At 40.3% G+C, this 21,843-nt stretch overlaps 1 protein-coding gene across 1 annotated transcript in view; it reads right to left on the bottom strand.

Annotated features, from left to right (window-relative positions):
* The window catches only part of ADGRV1 (adhesion G protein-coupled receptor V1), a 481,118-nt gene that overhangs the window by 84,529 nt on the left and 374,746 nt on the right, over nucleotides 1–21,843 (bottom strand). The window contains 1 exon segment of the mRNA XM_006775582.2: nucleotides 1,792–1,949. Coding sequence (XP_006775645.1) covers nucleotides 1,792–1,949 — 158 coding nt within the window.

The following is a 21,843-nucleotide window of genomic DNA, read 5'->3' as shown; positions in this document are numbered from 1 at the left end:
GTTTGCAGGCTGGCCAAGCCCCCTGGTGATGGAAGCTCCCAGCCTCTCCTTTTTTTCTTTTTTTTCATTCTGGGATTTATTTACCTTCTATAATTGAAACTTTGTAGCCTTGAGAGGAGCTCAGAGCTGGCCAGGGCAGGCGGGAGGGAAGCCTCCTGCTCGCTCCAGCTCCGTGGCCATGGCTGGCTGAAAGCAGGTATCTGGGGTTTATTTATCTTCTAGAATTGAAACTTTGTTGCTTTCAGTGGAGCTCAGAGCCCACAGCAGTAAGCAGGAAGCTTGGCTTCCTCTATTATTGGGGCAACAAAGCCTCCTGCTTGCTCCAGCTCTTTGGTTGCCGGCTGTCATCTTGGTTGGGTTAATTTGCATATACTTGGTCTGATTGGCTGGTGGGCATGGCTTAAGGTATAGTGAAGGTATGGCCAATTTGCATGTTTGTCTTTTATTAGTGTAGATTATTGAAAACATGCAAACACTGGCACTTCCATTTTATATAGAAAACAAAACAAATCTTGTCATTTGGGGAAAGAAACTAAGAACTCTTCCCTTAAGAATATGCATTGTAATAAAATGAACCCTAAGTTTAATAATAGCATAGCTTCTGGAAAAATTCTGTCCTATGAAAAAGTAGGATTTCTATATTAAGTAGTTTTTGTGATTGAAGAATTTAAGATTAATCATAACCTTAAATAATATTTCTGCCTACATAATGATTCCATGCTAAATGAAAGAGAAAATACAGGAGAGTAGGCTAGATACAGCTATCTTACAAATGAATGCACAAAATAATAAAAAGAGTCCCTTCTCTTTATACCAAGAGGAAAATCTTTTTTGCATCTTCCCTGATCCAGTTCAGGTGCTAGAAGGCTTTTCTTATATCACAGTACCTTCTTTTATTATCCTATGAATGGCAATATCTATTGAGCCCCCAATAATATATTAGACACTGTTCTAGGGACTTCATATATACTATCTTGCGTAAACTTTGAGAAGCACTTAAAATGTGAAGAATTCCTCTCATTCATTTGGCTCTAGATTTGTCAAAGTTTAGAAAAGAGAGATTCCTCTTCTTCACTGGCCCAAGCGGGAACCTCCACTCCCAGCTACAAGATTATTCCTAATATTCTAGTCACTCAAACCATTTTAGACAGAATTTTCTGTATGTAGGTGTGTGGTTATTGTTCCAAGCTAAGGAAATTCCTAAGAGACTCTAATCTAACAACAAAAAAAGAATCAGATCATAGAAACCTGTGTTAGTATGATTCAAAGGGAAAATATGAGCTGCAGTGAAAGCCAATTTGAGCTGGAAAGACTTGCACTGTTAAATCACTAGACATGTGTAGCCACTTATGAAGCTGTCTGATCACATATGTTTTTAAACATCTGTCAGCACAAGCAGAACTCCACATGCAAAACACAGCACTCCTGAGCACAATGGAAGTTTGTGACGAATTCTCAGATTCTCAGGAAGAAATGAATACATTTCACAGGTTGAACATAGGTTATTACTGCTGAAGTTGAAGGAAGTTTTGGCAAGCAACTCCCACAGGCTGTGTGACTCATTTCCTTGGACATTAATATCTTAAAAAGACAAAACTGAGACCAGCAATAAAACCTACAGAGACCTAAAGAGAGAGTTGTCAGGGAGTACTGAGAAGCAGGAGGCACTGGAGACTACAGCTGAAAGCTGAGTCTAACTTCTCTCTTTTTCTTGATAAAAATATTGCAGCGCCATTTCCCCCACCATTAAAAAGTTCTCATCTTCAAGTACAAATACAATTCCTTCCAAACCTGCGGCATTTGTTCTTCCCCTGAAGACATCGTCATACGCTTTCCACTGCGGCTTCACCTGGTAGGCGTGGATGAACACCACAAATACCACCACGAGGCACATTAAAGGGACCAGAGCTGCGGTGAACAGAGCGGCATAGACATTGGGGATGAAACACCTGAAAGAGAAGAGAAGAGCTCACTCAGACAACTTCAATACGAACATTTCTGAAATCCAGAATGTCTGACATCATTGCTTTATGCTAACTCTTTGTATCTAAGTGTTGGCAAAAGCTCATTTTTGGTTTGCCAAATTGAAGCTTTGTTCGAGTAGAGGCTACATGGTTAAATCTCATTCGCTGCTTCACAAAGTAGGATCCATGAAACAAGCTCATCCTGAGACGCTCAGAAAACTTAAAAAAAAAAAAAAAGGTCCTGGCCAAATACTTTGAGAAATGTGCACTTGCTTTGCAGCTCTATCTTCTTGGCCTACTGAGACCAAGGTCACACTGAGGACTGCATGAGAGAAGGCATTGCTTCATGGCAAATCTGAGGATTCCTAGGGCTCAATTCTGTCATTCCTAAGCGATACATTTCCTGTAGAGCCATGAATTCTCTTGAAAATGATGACAACTCTCCATTTAGAAGCTATACCACTCAACTGCATCTGTTATTACTAGAGTTTATCTAGAACAATGAGGTCCAAGGTAAACTTACATTATTTATTAATTTTGATAACATTGAAAGTCTACAAACAATGATTTTAGAGATGTAACTGGAAATTTTTACTCATAATTTATTAAATCATCATGTTCTTTACAAAAATCTTTCATACAAAGATATCAAAATGTGCCTGGCCAGTGTGGCTCAGCTGGTTTGGTGTCGTCCCATGCACCAAAAGGTTACCAGTTCGATTCCTGGGCATGGCACGTGCCTTGATCCCTGGCAGGGGGTGTGCAGGAGGCAGCTGACTGCTGTTTCTCTCTTACATAAATGCATCTCTCTCATTCTCTCCCTCTCCTTTTATCTCTCTCTAAAAATAAAAATATATATATTTTAAAATGTCAAAACGGAGGGCTACTAAATAAGTTCTCAATAGCTGAAACTGTACTCTTCAGGAATTCTTAAAAAGGACATACCTCCTGTAACTTATAACACTATAATACATTTAATGACAAGAAATCTTAATAGTAGGTAGTGTTCTTTTCAAATATTTTCCCCAACTTCTCCATTTTTAATACCTAATACTTATAAACCTACAATACAACAAGTAAAAAAAATAATGGACTCTGAAAAAAATCAAGGAAAAAAATATAACATGTTTAGAAGAAAACCTCAAAATTCAAAATATAGTAATCAGGGAAACATCCATTCTTGCCATTTTGAGGGAAAAAAGTGCTGCAATTTTATATTTAAGAAGAGACATATTATCAAAGACCTTCCTTAGGTATTATTCCTAATTAACATGACCTGCTAAATGTATTCCTCTTATAATCAAGACACATTTCAAGAGATATTTCAACACATATTCTGCATCCGCAAAGAGATGTCAGAATGATGGATTCCTTGGCTTTCAGAATTTAATTTGGAGAGTACAAAGGCTGACTCCTTCCCTGTATGCTCATCTGTGTGTCACAGACCCGTATCTTCCAGGTAAAAGGCACAAGACGAGATAAAACAGGCAAACATTAATGGCCTTGATCTTGCTTGAATATATTTCTGTACTAAAAATAGTGATCATGATGACTAGTCATTTCTACGAATATTGGCTTTGAATGATTTGTCTCTTGTTTGCCTCAGAATTACGGAACCACAGCCATACACTGCCTAAAGGTGCTTAGACAAACGCAGACACAGGCGAAGGAACTCACACAGACTCCACTGCTCTATTTTTATCTTGAACAATGTCATCACAATTCAGTTTCAGGATGTAAAATGAGGATGGTTACCGACTCTACTGTGAGGTGCTCTGGGATTAATCAGCATTCGATACCGAGTGCCAGTGTTTAGATTTGACTCCAACACATACAACTTCTCATGTTTGGCTCCCACTTCCCTACTTGAAGTGCCTTCCTGAAAACTTTGTTTTAGATTCAGAGGATAACCTTTGAAAGCAGAACCTCAACTAATGGCGCACCAGCCTGGTTAAAAAATAAAACGGGCCAAGTGGACCTCCAGGATGTTAGCACTAACCAGGCATGTCTGCAGGGCTCTCAGGAAGAGAAGGAAACTCCCTAAGTGTCATGGCTCTTAAAACTCTCCTTTGCAGTTCTCCCTGCTTGTACGATGACGTGGCCACCTGGCCCATGGGTTCAGAGAAAGGGGGGAACGATCCAATCCTGAGGCGGCCCCTTTCCCCCAGTGTCCTCACAGCCCCGCAGCCGTGCCCTGTCGTCAGGACCAGGCTGCTGAGAGTGCCCAGTGTGTCCTCTGCGTGGTCAACAGGGGCGGGTGATTAACGAGGAGGGCTTTGGCTCCAGCACGCCTGTTCCTGTTGGCAGCCCTCCTAGCGTTCCTGCCTACCTGGGGCCCTGCAGTACAGCTGGCTCCTCCTCTCGCCCACTCCTGTCCAGCTCTCCCTGCAACCAAAACTACCTGCCTTGGGTACTACCTCTCCTGGGGGTTGGTGTGTCCGACAACTACCCGTAAAAGGGAAAAAAAAAGCGCCTCATCCATCAGAATTTCCTTCAGTCCAACCGAGCACGATGTACAGTGCATCTAGGTAGTTTGGGGATTAGATCATAGGAAAGCGACGCGGGGGTTAGGAAACTATGACTATCGGGTTAGGAACAGTTTCTGAACTCAGGCTAGGAACACATTCTTGGAAAAACTGAATGTAGTGTAAGAAACGAACAGGCCAAATGCTATGCACACTGGAGGGCTGTGGAGGCAGCTGATTATGGTGCTGGCAGCCACTGCTTCCAGGACAGATCTGGCAGTTACCAGAAAATGAGACCAAGGCCGCGTGGATGTACTTTCTTAAAAAGGGTGAGGAAAGTGTACTCCTCGTAGCTCCCAGCTCATCCAGCTTCAAAGCTCTTTGGGGGCCCTTCTCCCCTCTTTTGGTGCTGAATGTTCTTTGGGGTTCCTGCAAGTCACATGGCTAGCTTTTGCTGTTCCCTTTTAAACTTTCACGGGTAAATTTTCTTTCTTATTATAACCCACAGACAGTCCTAATTTATTTCAAAATCCTGTCGGGACTTCAACCTTTTCTCTATTTTTAGCCAGATGAAACAAGCAGATACTGTTTCATTACCTTCGGTTTTTCCTCCTCCCGGGGTAGCTTGGAGCATTTACAATGCCTGATGTCACTTTCTAGTTTGGTAAGGTTATTACTTCCCTGAGGTAGCACTTTATCCTTATTGAATTGTTTTCACTTGCATTATCTAACGAGTAAAAAAAAAAAAAATTATGTCGGTGGCCTGGGGTATTTCAGGTTCCTTGTTCCTGTCTGGAACAAGCATAAGGAGAAGCTCAGAAGCAAAGGAGTCCAGGAGAGAGGTAAACTCCACTCGTAACTGCTGACAACACTGGGAGGAACACTGAGAACCCCCGGTACGAGTGACGGTGGTTGGAGTCCATTTAAATTCCATTTTAAAGAACAGGCTGCCCCTGGCACTCTGCAGGACTTAAAGTAATCCAGGCAGCTGACATCTGAGTTACATCTGGATTACAGAGGCATGAAAAAGGACGTAGGTAATGGGAGAATAATAAAGGTCTGTTCCCAAGCTCTTCTTTATGACTAAGTACTTCTCCTCCATTAGATAATGACAATAGTTGTGATTCACAGGCTCATGTGCCAACCTCCCCAGGTAGGTCTCCTTAAGACTTTGTTAATGATGGCCTCCACATCAAAAGCTACATTTGTTGCCTCAACCAACTTTGTCTTCTCCACATGGAAAATAAATAAATTTATGGAGACATGAGAAGATGAGAAAATTACAGTGTGGGTTTAAGCAGCTTCAAGGTAGGAAAATAGATTCTTTCTGTCCTTCTGTTGTAGTGCATATAGCAGTTTTCATACCAAGGAAATAGGCTGATTTCTAAAATGTATTTTCTTTTAAGCTTACATTTTAAACAGAAACAAAGTTAAAATTAAATTGCAGATAAGCCCTACAAAGTGAAACTGAACATTAGGATAATAGATGGACTTAGAGAGGAAGGGAAAGAACGAGGTATTTTCCTAAACTGAATTAGGTGGATAATGTAGACTATCGTAATTATTACTACTACTATACTTACTACCATCACCACTACAAATAACACTAGATAACACTAGTGGGGATCGTTTACTATGTGCCAGGCATGAAACACGATCCTCACATGCATTATTATGCATAAACATCACAACAGTCCCATTAGCCTCAATGTACACATGAGAAAATGACACCTAAATTACTTAAGGTCAAGTTGCTAGTAGCATAAACAGGCTCATTTGCCTTCACTGCTACCTCTACAATTCTAAAATCATTTCCACAATTCTAGTAAGACATATTAGAGTTAGTGGTAAACATGCCAGTGTTCTCCTTGAGGACAGGGACGCTAATTTGTTTTTGTTTATTTTTCTCCTAGTGCTTTGAATAATAAGACCCTCAAGAAATGCGTACTCTATCGATTCAACTGATTTTTAACAGTGTTTGCAAACCACTTACTTAAAGAAAAAGTAGGCACAGAAAATTCTGTATTTCAGATGTACTCAGTGCAGTAAAAATCCAAGCAACATTGGAATATCTACCATGTCCCAGGGACAGTGCTGGATATGGAGGGGCATATGAAGCTGCCCAAGTCATGGTCCTTCACATCAGCAGATTAGATTTACAGTAAGTGGCAGCACATCAGAATATAGTCTCCTCCTCAGAGTGGTGCTCTTCCATCAGCATCATTGGCCCTACCAGGGAGCCAGTTAGAAATGCAGACTCTTACACCCCCCGACAGAGCTTCTGAAACCACATTTATCAAGATGCCCAGTCGTTTCATGGGCACATAGAAAGTTTGACAAGCATTCTTCTAGCACACTCATGGGACATAATGGAGATTAATGTAATTAACGAACCTTTACATCTGGCAGCAAAGCCAGGGGCCTGTGTACCCACAAGGAGAAACAGATCCAGATATTTTCATAGCACATGGAGGTCACAGCTGCCTGAAGAACCAGAGAGAGAGACAAGCAGCAGGAAGCAAAAGGGATAGAGAAGCAGAGATCTGCCATATGTAGAAGCCTGGAATTGGCACCCTGAGCACCCCGATTGCAGAAAAAGAGAGAGCTAGCAAATACAGTGAGAGAGGACACAATCGATGTGCAGACTGGTGGAATGAAATGAGAAGGGGCGTGCTGGGCTGCGATGGGGGTGGGTAGGAGGTAAATATCCAGTCCTGCTGCATAGAAACAACCCTGAAGGATGGTTTCGGTGAGTGAGTGCAATAAACATGCTCTTCCATTGCCCACGCTGCTCAAGGTTTCTGAAAAACGTGACCCATGAACCATGGACCTCTATCCCCACACCCCAGCCACAGGTCACCCTAGCCACTGGCAATTAGCTGTGAGATATATCCCTGACCCAAAGACAACCATCCTTCTGGCTTGCCCCTGACTTGGAATTTAGTGACTCGGCTCTAACAGTTTAGCTGAGCTAATCAGCTTTGAGAATCTTTTGAGATAGTTGCCAGTTAGTGGTGGGCACTAAAGCTAACCACTGTAAATTTGCTCTGAAAGTTCAGAGCAGACAGCCATACTGGAGTAAATACACAATGAATACAGAAGAAATGGACAGAAAAGAGGGGATAAGAGGGTATAGGTGGGAGGAGCATTCAGATGCTCACAAGTGGGAGATTCTGTGGTCTCTGAGAGTGATGAAGAGTGTGGCCTTGGTTTTCAGCATTCTAATTCTAGTTTGCTGAGGTCCAATTGTACTTCATTTCCAGCATTTGAATGCCCATGGGAATGCCTGTCGGGTACACATACTTCTCTATCCCCACCCCTTTACTTGAAGTAGCTTTAGTGGGTTTTTACATGCAATTATAATGGCCGTAGTTCAAACAGCAGTAGTGAATGGGCGATAGAAAGAGGAAGTGAACACATGATTGTTCTTTAAAACAATGTTGCATCTGAAGATGCAGTAGAACATCACTTCATGTCTATCAGTTTTAGAGCTTACTCTACGCCATGGTTAGCATTGCTATCTCACTCTGCATTGACAACTACCTCAGAAGCCAACGGACCAAAAAACAAGAATCAGGCTCCCTTTTATTACATATAATGTATATACTTATATTACTTGAAAATATTGAGCAAAGAAAAATGTGAACAAAACCCCATTAAACATTAAACTGTCTAAAATTGTAAAGTAGACAGATATACAATATACACTAAAATACAGTCCACTGTTGGGTATAATTAGTTTGTGGTAAATAGCACAGTTACCTACATCCCAGGCTCATTAAAAGGTAAAATATCCTATCTAATAAAGCGGTGATATGCAAATGAACCATCACTCCAACACACAAGTTGGCCGCCCCCATGTGGACACAAGATAACTGGCAGGGGAGGGCAGTTGGAGGAAACCAGGCCTGCAGGGGAGAACAGTTTGGGGGGACCAGGCCATTCGGGGTATCTATTAATTCATTTTTTGTGTGTTTTTTTTATATTCACATATAAGTGAGATCATACAATACTTGTTTTTATCTTGCTTGTCCTGGATTGTGAGAGGGATCAGGCCTAAATGGGCAGTTGGACATCCCTCAAGGGGTCCCAGATTGGAGAGGATGCAGGCTTGGCTGAGAAACACAGCCCCCCCCCCTCCCTGTGCATGAATTTTGTGCACTGGGCCTCTAGTATTTACATAAATTCCAAAGATAAATAATAGACTCATAGCATTAACAGGTTAGAGATAACTGACAAAAAACAGTCTAAAACCATGATATCCTCAAATGACCTTTTCTTTTCCCAAGAAACTTAACTCTGAAGAATCTATTCCCTGAACAACATGATGCTACTGTTGAAATCAGTCTACCACCTTCGCTCCAGGTAGGTTCCAGTGAATCAAGCCCATTCAGACTTTAATCAGGATGAGGTCAAGCTGACTTGTTATTTTTTGCATGTACCAATGCTCCATGTTCTCATAAAACAACATTGTTTGGTGCTGAAAAATGTCATTGTCCTAGCACACGCAAAGGTGTCCTGCCCTTACCCCTTGCTCACCAAGGCTCTGAATGAATGGTGAAAAGCTTTTTTTCTTAAAGAACGTTATACCACATTCTTGTATCTGAAGATAGTAAAATTACAGCTTTTTATAATTTTATAAAAATATAGATTTATAGGGTGGGCACAAGAATATAAGATTAATGTCCAAGAATTTTGGTCTTTTTGCACCCTCTCTCTCCACCCACATCTGATTCATGATTTCCATGGGCACACGGATCCTGAGAGTATGACCATTAGCCGCAAAGCAGCTTTAGATGAGGCCAGCCCTCACCACACAGGCAGGATGCAGTACTTTCCAATCTTAGGTAAGTGTTGGAGATACAATTTTTATTTTTTGTGCTCACTCTGTGTTTATTTCAATAAACTCAAAGCATTTAGGAATAGCTAAGAAGAAATTGGGGTCCATGTGTCATTTTAACATAACTGTTAACTTCTTTTTCCTGATGAAAATGTTGTAGGCTTTGAAGTTCTCTCTTCTCCAATACTCTTACAATACACTTATATCACCCATGAAAAACATGAGAAAGGTAGAAGAGTAGGTCTATGCTGACAAGAGTGTCACTGTGGGCCACTCTATGAAAGACATAGATACTGTAAGTGGCTAAATATTCTGACAGCAATGATGATTATTTCTCAAAGTAGCGAAAATCGCTTGGCAGAAGGATAATCCAACTGGTAATTATTGACCACCTTTTATTGAACAATAGCCACATTACATTTTCCTGGAGATTAGACATACCAATTCCTCTGGCTTTATGTAAAGGTTGCAAATGTTCCAAGAAAACATTTCTAGGGCATTCCCTGCAGGAATGAATGCTCAGTCATACCACATCTTGTATCATCTATAGTCTCATTAACATTTATAGCGCATTGTAATAACTGACATTAAGAGATTGTTAATCATAGTCATATTGTTTAAAATACACTATTCACTTTCTTGTCCTATTTGTAAAATTTTAATCTTAAAATCCTGTAAATATTATGGTTAACTCTTTACTATTGAGAAAACAAGGATAATGTGAGTAGGTGAAGTTATCTGTCAATAATTTTAAGGTAATTATCTTAAGTTGTACATTATGTTATATCTTGGCTCCAATAGCCAGCTTTGTTGCTAAGCCCATCTCAACCCCGATATACTTCAATTTTTTTATTGAACACATATTTCAGAATGTTGGTCTTTACTGAGTAATGGGTTGACACATCAAATATGTATTTTAAGATATCTAAAGACCTTATATATGTTCATGCTAGGTGGTTGCTAGGGTTGGTCCATGATACTAATATTAATTAGTATTTATTGAGTATTTGAATATGCCCTGAAGGATCCTGGAGCAAAAAAAAAAATACAATAAACGATGTGAGAACATTATAAAATCCTATACTACAATGTCAACATGTGAGGGATATCTAATAAATATTAAAAAGGTGAAAAAACATGGACCAAAATACCTTGGGTAAATGAGACGGAGGTTAAGAGTTAATTTAAGAAAAGGAAAGTAAAACTTGAGTAAAGGATGTAGAGGCCAAGATTCTATCCATGCTCTGGGAATCCCCAGTTTTGACGGGGAAAATGGCACATTTCCTTTTCCTTGAAGTTTGGAAATCATAAGGATTGGATCATACCTGATGCAGAGGAAGAAACATTTTACAATTCCTTAGTTGGACAGACCTAAACCAGACACCAGATAGATAGAGTTACAGTGACCTCCTTTGTGATTTATGTAAAGATTCTTCAAAGAAAATGATGTTGCTGTTGAGGGTCTATGTATGCGAGAAGGGAAGAGTGGATAGAAGCCTCCTGTTGGTTTAGGAATCACTGCCTAGAGAAAAGGAATGTATTGCTAGGAATCAAGGCTCCAGAACCAGGCTATTTGGGTCAATCCCGGATGCACATCTTATCGATTGTGTGACTTGGGCCAGTATTGAACTTGTCTATACCTCAGTTTCCTAAAAAAATAAAAAAAATTAAAATTAAAATGAAATGGAGAACAATAGCATCTCCATCTACTACATATGAGTGAAGTGAGAATTCAATGAGTCAATACATGTAAAGCTCTTAGATCAGAGCCTAGCATTATGTAGATACTCAATAAAAGATAGCTATATTTATTATTACCTATTACTAAGATCTCATCCTCTCATGTATATACAAGACTTAACCTGTTCCAAAAAAGGGAGAAAGTGCTGAACACTATGAATTCAATAAAAGAAAAATCTACTGGAGTAGGCAGGGAAGACTTCACAAAAGAGGTGGGGTTGGATAGCAGCTTTTTCTCTCTTGAATTCCTTATCAGTCAGCAGATGTTTAACGTGATTCAGCCTTGCAAATAAGGTGAGTGCCTGTGTGCACTGCGGCTCTGCATGAGGGGAAGGAGGAAAACTTTCCCTTCGCTGCTTTTCCTCATGACTCATGTGTGTTTCTGTAAAACTAGTTGTTAAAACTTGGTTCCAATTTGAAAAGTGAAGGTAATTAAAAAGAGGCAGGTGCTATTCAAGGAAGTCCAACATAGCATGATGGCACCACCCAGGCTGAGCAGCCGGCTTGGCTCAGAAGTGTCAGCAGCAGTAGACGGAGCTGTTGGTTCAGAGCTCCTTTAGGGATTTAACTGATAGTTTCTTACCTGCCGTACTCCTGTCCCCCCTGCCTTCTTCTCCCCTACTCTAAGGACCCAAGGAGAGGGCAAATGGAAGGGAAAGGCCAATTAGCTGATAGTTTTCCAGAAGAGAGGAAGTTTCTAGCCTCTCGGAAGCCTGCATTCTACTGGAGGATCCCCAATGCTGACTGTTAGAAGACGGCATTGCCAATATCCCCATCAACCCGAGCTGCCTATTGGTAAGATAATTGTACTTCCTCCTTTCAGAATTTTTTTCTTCTTCATAGGACCTTAGAACTAGAAGGGATAGAAGTCATCCTGTCCTGCCTATAGTTTTATGGGTGAAAAAAAAAAAAACCAACATGCAAAGTTTGTCCAAAACATGGCTGTCGAAACTCCTAGGTCAATGCTCTAAAGGAGGCTCTGAGCATATGTCAGACTTGACAGAAAAATAACAGACTATTGTCGGGGGCCACAGTCTGCTAATAATCTAAAAATTCCCTTTTCATTAAGTGTCTCTAGTGTTTTACTTACTTTGCCTATGAATCCCCAAGAGCTAGGGGGCTACAGAACATGCATATTTCTGAATATAATACTGCACAGTAATCCCCCAGACAGCATAGACCATACTATTCCTCAATTAAAGTTTTTAATGACTTCACTTATTAAAATTAAAAACAAACAAAAATTCAAACAAAAGAACGAATTTCATTCACTTAGAGATTAACAGATATCAGGAAAGGGCAATGAATCCAAAATGACTTTCTGTCATTCATAAGCCCCCTCCCACGAGGCCTTTCCCCTCTCTGAAAAAAATTGGCTTCAGTTGAATCAGCACTTTAGCAGAAGGAATTTATTTTTGACAACAGGATGTTCCTGTTATTTTCCAAGTCTTGTAGTTTCAACAACAGGATTTCAGGGCAGTAAAATGAAATGGAAACAGCAGAGTAATATTGATATCTGAGAATACTCATGAATGTGTGAGAAAAATCCAAATAGTCCCAAACCTGCCTTAAAAATTTAAGGCCATCTTCTTTATGAACTTTTAAATTTCTTCTCATTAAAAAAAAAATACCATGATCTAATATGTAGTAAAGATTTTTGGCTGAGGTTTGTAATTGTAGACAAACTTAATTGTAGAGTTGGGCTGATGTCTTCAAACAGTTCCCCTTATTGTAGTATACTCATTCCATTTCTTTCTTTTTTTCTTTTTCTTCAAATAAAAGTTTGATGTGCCATAAAATGGAAACAATTTTTAAAACATGCTGGAAAGTCAAGAGTGATATTCATGCCATCTGGAAAGGTATCATGTACTTTTAGATGATAACATTTTTTTAAAATAATAGTGATTTTTAAAAAATATGTTTTTATTGATTTCAGAGAGAGGAAGGGAGAGGAAGAGATAGAAACATCAATGATGGGAATCATTGTTCAACTGCCTCCTGCACGCCCCACACTGGGGATTGAGCCCACAACCCAGGCATATGCCCTGACCAGGAATAGAACTATGACCTCCTGGTTCATGGGTCAACACTCAATCACTGAGCCACACTGGCCAGGCTAGATGATAAAATCTTACCGAATGTCAGTACTGTTCTTCGTAACTCATTTGGAGGACTATTGCTCAGGTATGTGAAGAAGAGTCGGAGGAACCACTTCCTCTAAATCACACACTTGCTTAAAGAGTCTGCTGCCTGCCTTCACCAAGAACAGAGACTAATGTAAGTGGGTTTGATTATTGATGGAAAACCCACTACTGTCTGGGACATTCTGAATTGAAGACAGAAATAATATGATTTCACAAAACAGCAAGTGAGAAAGCAAAGTGCTTATAGATGTGGACTCTCAATCCGATAGGCCTGGTTTTGAACCTTGGCACTGCTATTTAATAGCTGTGTGACTATGGGCGAGTGAAGTTACCCCTCTGAGCCTTTGTATCCTCACTTATAAAATCTATTTTTTCATAAATGTGTTATGAGAATTAAATGAAATTACTTTGATTAAAATGCTTAACATAGTGCCTAGCATGTAGGACTCAACAAAGGATAGCCGTTACCATTCACGTTAGCATATGCATTGATTTACTTTGCTGAGCTTACTCACATATAGAAATTATAGACATCATTAATAGGATACTCAAATATTTGGTTAACATCATTGATTTTCTGCAACAGCAAGCTTATCCACAAAGTTTTCATTGCCTCTAACCAAGTGTCTGACACCATTTCTCAGAAAAGCAAGCATTTCCTTGAACACCCATAGCAGTGACTTAAATGTGAAGGCTCTGGGTCCATGTTCAGTCATTTGAAAACAAGAACAATATGCAATCTCTTAAATGTATGTGTTTAAATCTCCATTTGGTCCTGCCAAGGTGACCCACATTTAAATATAAATTTCAGATTTAAAATCACAGAAATGTGAGGTGTGATTAAATCTTGGTCAGGATGCAGATTACCTAACTGCTCAGGAATCTGTTCCTGAGAGGTGGCTGTTTTGAAGGGTAAGGGAGCACACACCATCTCAGTGGCCTCCTCTACTATGTCTAAGCTGTTATTTTCATAGCTGTGTTACTGTACTTGGATTTCTGAAGACGTTTTCTTCCGCCGTTGAGGTGAGTTTGTCAAGGGTTGCCATCGTGTTATTTTATTACCTGGATAGCAGTAAATAACATTTTCATTATGGTTTTTTCCCCCTACATACTTTGTCATCAAAAAAAGAAATGCTTTTTTCATTATTTCTGTAAAATACTGACCTTTAACTGATATTGCCTAAAGGTTTTTAAGTAGCTGATAAAGACATATACTCTATATCATATAAAATAAATGAATAATAAACTAAGATTGAACCGGAAGTGGGGTACCAAAATATTATTTGCTAAAAAAAAATATTATACATTCATCCTAGTTTGCTTTCTCTAGCAGGTGTTTCAGAGTTACACACATGCATGCACTCATACACTGACCAAGACAGGGGCTATGGAATAAATCTGCAAGCTCTGGGGGTGGGGAGGGCCTCTGGCTAGTCCATGGCAGGCAGTTATGTCCCTGGCCTAGAGCTTCCTCCGGAAAGGTCAATCTTTACCTGAAATGACCTCTGTCCATTGTTCTTATGCATGTGGGATAACACACCTATGAAACGCTAGAGTAATTTTCATTTCTAGATCCCTCAAAAGCACAAGCACCGGCACCAGAGGGCAGGGACCCTCATTGTTGTCCTGCTCCTTATGTACCATCTGTATGTGCTATAAATGTTCAATGTTAACTATGCTGTACCCACCAGTGTAAGATAAGTATGTGTTTCTCCATTTTGCTTTTTATCCAATCCTAGAGATCTTCCTAATTTACTTCCTCCCACCTTCTTCATCTACCACCAATGGATTTCATGAACCTTATGTTTCTCCTCTGATTCTAAATGCATTAAAGGAAATGCAAAACTGCCATTCTCAAAAGCATTTTCTCAATCCATTGAGATTTTGCTTCCAGTCATGTCCTTAAAATTTTGGCTCGAATAAACCCTTGTAAAACTTTTCTATAGGCTGGATATTCTTTCATCGACAATACATACGCACCACTCTCACACATTGGCTCAAAAGAAGTACAATTCTTTCCTCTGTGAGAACGGCATGGCTACAGTGTCATATCACGGACCATGTTCTTGAACTTATATTCATGGAAAACTCAGCACTCACTTTCATATGGCTGCTATTTATTTATTTAACCCTAGAGGCCGGATGCACAAAATTCGTGCAAGGGGCTCGGCCCTCATAGCCGCAGCGGCTTGCCTCAGCCCTCTAAGCCCTGGCTTTGTCTGGACGGACATCCGGAAGGTCATTCGGCTGTCTGGTCTAATTAGCTTATTACGCTTTTATTATTATAGATAACACCAGAGTCTAGCATGCAGGTGAGGCTTATGCCAAATCTTAATGCAAATGTGTTAAGTGTGATAGAATGACCTACCTGGAGCATGGTGGGAACTCGAGGAAGAAGTGAGCTATTATGTGTGGGGGAGTTGGATGGTTAAATCATTTTTGCCAATAAAGAAATAAGATGAGGATCCAGAATGACATTTGTTACTTAAGTGACCTGATAGGAAAATGATGTGGACCAATCTGGAAAGCAATACTCCCCTTCCCAGACAATGGCAAAGAAAAGGCAAGGCTCAAAAATTTCTCAGCTTTGTTTCCTGTTGGTTCAGGAATCATCTGTGTTCTTAAAAGGGGAAGCATGGCTTGAGATTATCAGGAAGATAATGTGATTATGATTAATCTTGGTTCTTCCTCTGGGGCTATAAAACTTTCAAGGACAATGATTTGTGTATATGCTCTGATTTTGGGGGGTCAAGATAAGAATTAGCAGCCACATAGGAGGACAGCACAGGATTAATTGGTCCAATGATATTTGGGCTGTGTTTTTTTAAAAAAATCTTTATTGTTGAAAGCATTACAGATGTCCCCCTCTTCCCCATTAACCCTTTCTAGTCTGTATCCACCCCCCCCCACCCCCACTCCAGGCCTGGACTGTGAATTTTAATAATTTTAGAAAAAGGTCCAGAGAGGAAGGGGGACACATCATTTCACAATCCCTCCGAGATGGCCTGTGTAAAGGATAATTGTGATGGAAAACTCAGGAAAGCTGCCATAGAAGAATTTCAGAAGAACTTCAGACAATCCAGAAATCACAGCTGCATCAGGAAGGAAGCAGTTGTTGTACCAATGCTCTCTTCTCTGGACCCTTCAAATCACTGAAAATGAAAAGATATGATCCAGAAGATAGAAGCTGAGTGGGGGGTGGGCTTGGGAAGTAGAGAGAGGTAAGATAAATCACTGCCCTTCACAAAATTTCACTTTCCTTTTCTAGCCTGAAGCTAAGTAAAACTTAACAATGGAAGAAAGCACTAATATTGGATGAAAGTAGCAAACCAGAAAAAACTGAAGACAATAAGTCTGAGGGGGAAAGAGGCCTTTAGTACTGCTTTTTCTCCTGTCTTTTCAATGTAAATGTGTCCTTTATTAAATTAAAACTCTTCCCAAACTATAACTGAACCCTGACCAACAAAGATAACTTTAACAAGACACCTAAAACGCCAGGTCCAAGAGATAGACTCTACTGATAGCCCAATAGCAGCACAGCCATTAATTAGCGTGTAGAAATCCTGTAAAAAATATGGCAGAACCTCTCCTGGATTTCGATGCTACCAACAACAACAGAGCACAAGACACTACAGTCCATCCATTAAATGCTACTATAATGCAATTTTGGACAGTTAGATTCTAAGATCCATCTTTTTGAGAAGAAATGTTCAAGACTATCAGGTGTCTTATTCTTTGTAATCCCCTTTCTTTAATCCTCTTAAAAATTCACCAAAGAGACCCTAATGTTTACAGCTGCATTTGTGTAGAGTTCCAAGTGAAGCACTCTCTCTGGCCTGCCTTGAGATTAATTTTTTAAAAAAAGCAAAGCGAAGCCAGAAATCTCATTCTACAATTTAGGTGTAATCATTATCAAACCAACAGTGCCAAGACACCAGTCAAATCAAGTCACTGGAGGTTCTCAGTCTATAGTAGGTAAAATGCTTAAGACATTCTTTCATCCTTTATACAAAAGAATTTTTTTAAACATAAGGCCAATTGCTAATGAAATCATAATGAGGTTCTCATCGTTGTTAAAAATCCACTCACTGTAAAATCTAGGATGCTGAATATAATTTTTTAGAAGTTGAATACATTTAAAACATGCATTTAATGAGTATCTCCCAACGTAAGGGTTGAAGTTCATATATATACTAGAGGCCCAGTGTACCAAAATAGTGCATGGGTAGGGTCTCTTGGCCTGGCCTGCGATCAGGGCCGATCAGGTTCCACCCCCTTGCCTCCCACGCCTCCCCGCCTCCTCCTTCCTTTGCTCCCTCCGCACCCCGCACAGCTGCTGGTCACCTGCCATGTTCCGTGCTGCCCCCTGGTTGTCAGCGCACATCATGGTGAGCTATCGCACTCCTGAGGGGACAATTTGCACATTAGCCTTTTATAATACAGGATTTTGGTTAATCCTCAAACGAGGATATTTTTTAGAAGTTAAATACTTGCTAACTTACTAAAGTGCATGCCTAGTCTTTATTGGAAAACTTGCATAGGCAGGTATAGGGATCCAGTTGGAGAAAGGTGATATTTCCATTTATAAGGTATAACTGGTAAAATCTGTTCTGGCCACTGGATGATCCCTGGTTCAAACAAACCATCTGCCCTGGTCTTTCAGCCATGCTAATTTGCCCATTTTTATCTTTGCTTCAGGCTATGCTTCATGCACCTCTCTTGCTGCACCCACCCGCTCCTTCCAAACTACCTAGTAAAATGTTTTTCATCCTTTAATACTCGGCTAAGTATGTCTCTTCAGGTCTTGTCTGGTCATGCGTAGTCACAATGATTTTTCCTTCATCTGAATTTCTGTATCACTAATAATTTACTGATCTCTTATTGTTTTTGTGTCTTATTGCTCCAAATAGATTACACACTTTTTAAAAACAGAGCTTCGCTTTACATAATGGCACATGATGAAGATTTAAAAAACAAAAAAATTGTTCTTTTATCTTCATGGTACTGCCAGTCTGTACGTAAATGAATCTCAAAAGGCAGAGTCAATTTATTTTCATTTGAAAATAACAAAATTAAAGCAAGTGTAATTCTGGTGTGATTTAGATATTCTTCCATCTTTCTGGCAACTCCATTTTTTAAAAAAAATATTTAATCTGTTTTGATTAAAGGACCTTTGGCTATTACACCCTTGGGTATGTTCCAAAGCAAAGCAGCAGTTTTAACAATTCTTTGTTGAATTATTCAAAATTGAAAATGAGAAATTACTTAATAGTGATACTAAATAAATGCAAACTATGTGATTACTACTTTAAAAACCCCTTCTTCACCAATGACAGGAAGCACTGCCATCTTTGTGTGAAAAAAATCTCAAATCTTTATATTTGTACCGTTTTCTTGCTCCATTTCAAGTGCATGTTAAACATCATACATACTGGAAACAAAACTGACTTTGAAAAGTCGAACTGAAAGGCCAGGCTTATGTTTTGAATCACTATAGACACTCAGAAGTGTTGGGTATGAGCCCAGTGTTCTTCAGTTCACTGCAAACATAACCTAAAACCAGGATCTAGTTCATTTTGGAGTAACTGTGATTATTTTGTGCTCTGTAGAGTTCTGATATAAAGATTTATGCATTTATACCAATGCATTCTAATGTAGATCTACTTTTATAGTAATTTCTTCACATATTCAGGCATCAAATTATTCCTGAGCATCTGTGAATACTGTGTATACACCAGACACTGTTCTAGACTTTCTGGATACACTGCTACACAGATGATCTAACTGAGATAACATTCTTTTTGAAGAAACAGAGAGAAAGATAAAGTAAATATAACATATAATATTGGGTGGCGATCAGGTCTAGAAAGCAGTGAATAGAAAGAGAGAGTGAAAAAGATGGTCAGGAAAGGCCTTTCTAAGGAGTGGCATTTGAAGTGAGGGAGCGTGCCATGCAAATGTCTGAAGAAGAACATTCCAGATAGAAGGCACAAGTGCAAAGATGTTGAGATAGGAGCAGCTGTAAAAATATCTGACACACAAGTGTTATTTATTAAGTGCTAAGCACTCTTCTCAGTAGCAGAAGAGTAGCATGAATAGAGTAACTCATTTAATCCTCACAGCAATCTTGAGTCAAGACACAGAGAGGTTACATAACTTGTTCAAGGTTAAACTCTAGGAAAAGGCAGAACCAGGGTTTGAACCTGAGCAGCAGGTCTGGCTTCAGAATCTCATTCTCTAACCACTGGACACACTGCCTTTCTAAACAAAAGGGCTGCTCGAGCTGGGAAATGAGCAATATCTCCTCATAAAAGTTGTAGCAGGAACATCTAGAGCTCCTAAGAGTACTGCCATCAAGAGACAAGGATATTGGTTTTGATTTAAAAATTAAGATTTACCAGCTTGAACCAATATAATACTTATCAGAACTATATCCGGAATAGAGATTCCTCTGGAAGAATAATGAACACAGATCAATTTGTGTCAAGACGATGGACAACTTTACTGAATGATAGCCAAGAACACACCATGAGCTTCCTTCTGTGATTGCATCTGAAGTAATGAGGCAGCGATGGGACTTTGGTGCTTCGTCTCCAAAGTGTTACATCTGGGTTTCCCAGATGGTGAACAGGAAGTTATAGATACACACTGTGCTGCGGACAAAACAACCATCCAAGGCTCAGGCTGTTGCTGACCGCATATTAATAAAAATGTTCGGGGTTCCTAATGACTCACACTATAGCTTGTTTGTTCTCTTGTGAAGGAAAAGAAAGAGAGCCAGAAATCAAGTTTTAAGGATCTCAATAAAGAATTGGAGCAAAACAGTGAACCCTTTCAGCACTCTGAATCACATGAAAATCATCACGGAGGCCGCTTTCTGGGGTGCCTCCCATTTGCGGGTCTACAAGTACAAGTTTGTTAAAGCCCTGACACACATAACTTTAGAACTGCATAAAGGAAACAGGACAGAGATTGTCTGCTAATGTGTAGGACATTATTTTTTATAGACCACTGTTTTTTCTAATACTTAAATTTCATTCATATTAAATGATCCTGGCTTAATATTTAAAGATAGCTTTCTGCAACATGATTGGCTAAAACTAAATATACCAGGCTTAAGCAATGGAACATTTGTTTTAACATCCAAAGCAGTAGACGTGTCTTGTGATGCTCAAATGAATAGCTTTGGTCCAACTGTGAATGAAATAAACCAGTTTACTTCATGGCCATAAAAAAGTGTTCTTGTATGGCCAGTGTGCTCAGTGGTTGATTGTCAACCCATGCACGAGTAGGTCATTGGTTTGATTCCTGGTCAGGGCACATGCCCAGGTTGTAGGCTAGATCCCTGGTGTTGGACATGTAGGAGGCTGCTCATCGATATTTCTCTCTAATCAATGTTTCTATCTTTCTCTCCCTCTCCCTTCCTCTCTCTGAAATCTATAAAAACATTTTTTTAAAATTTTAAATATATTTGTTTGGTGGATCCACAAAACAGATTCCTTTCACAGATAATTAAAAATTGAGCGTATATACAAATTAGCATCAGCACACATTCAGTCAGCAAATATTTTAGAGTCTATTATGCTCCAGGTCCTAAGATGCAAATTTGCATAGCACATGATTCCTGCCACTGTGAAACCTATATTCATCTAATTGGCCACTCAGAATCTGAGCAGCATAGGGTCCCCAGCAGTCAAACATATGAGAGGAACTCTATTTTAAAAGATTCCACAGAAGGCTCCTAATTCCTTCCGACACTTATTAGCTGCCAATTAAAAAGTTCCCTATTTTAATCCAAATGTTTCATGATTCTACTCAGCTTCTTTTATTCTGTTTTATCATGAGTAGAGGTACAAAAGCAAAAATAGCCATTGTTTTTCTTGAATTAGAAACACACACACACATATCTATCTATCTATATCTATATATAGAGAGGTAATTATTCCTAACGGTGTCCCAGTTACAACTGTTCAACAGGCTGCATGCACACAGGAGCTGGTGGGCGGGAACAGGGGCAGGACATGAGATTGCCACCAGGGGCACCCTCCCCAGCAGAGGCATGTGCAGGCCCGTTGCACTGTCCAGCCCAGACGGGGGGCATCAGGACAGGGGCGGGGCCTCGGTGGAGAGCTCTCAGCACTCCTGCATCAGGGTCTGAAGGCTCGGAGAGGAAGGGAGAGCAGATGGGCAGTTAGGGGGTTTAGGCCAGGAGGGGGGTGCAGATAGGCAGTCAGGGGATCAGACCAGGAGGGGAGGGCAGTTAGGGGGATCAGGCTGTCAGGGGATGGAAGTTAGGCAGTCAGGGGATCAGGCCAGGAGGGGAGAGCAGTTAGAGCCATCAGGCCAGCAGGGGAGCAGTTAGGGGCATCAGGTAGACAGACAGGTAAGCAGTTAAGAGCCAGTAGTTCTGGATTGTGAGAGGAATCCCAGATTGGAGAGGATGCAGGCCAGGCCGAGGGACACCCCTGCCCGCTCCGTGAACGAATTTTGTGTACCAGGCCTCTAGTCTATAATAATAAAAGCGTAATATGCTAATTAGACTGGACACCCTTCAGGATGAAGCTGGGGCTGTGAGGGAAGCTCGGGTCCCGGGTACCTGCCGGTGGCTGGAGGGAAGGTGCCAGAGGGAAGCAGGTGCCGGCAGCCAGGGGAAGGAAGGCCTACTCTTGCACAAATTTCATGCATTGGGC

This window comes from Myotis davidii, unplaced genomic scaffold, assembly GCF_000327345.1.
Source record: "Myotis davidii unplaced genomic scaffold, ASM32734v1 scaffold44, whole genome shotgun sequence".
Classification (NCBI taxonomy): domain Eukaryota; kingdom Metazoa; phylum Chordata; class Mammalia; order Chiroptera; family Vespertilionidae; genus Myotis; species Myotis davidii.
The sequence above is the reverse complement of the archived record's forward strand: the minus strand, read 5'-3'. Positions and strand labels throughout refer to the sequence as shown.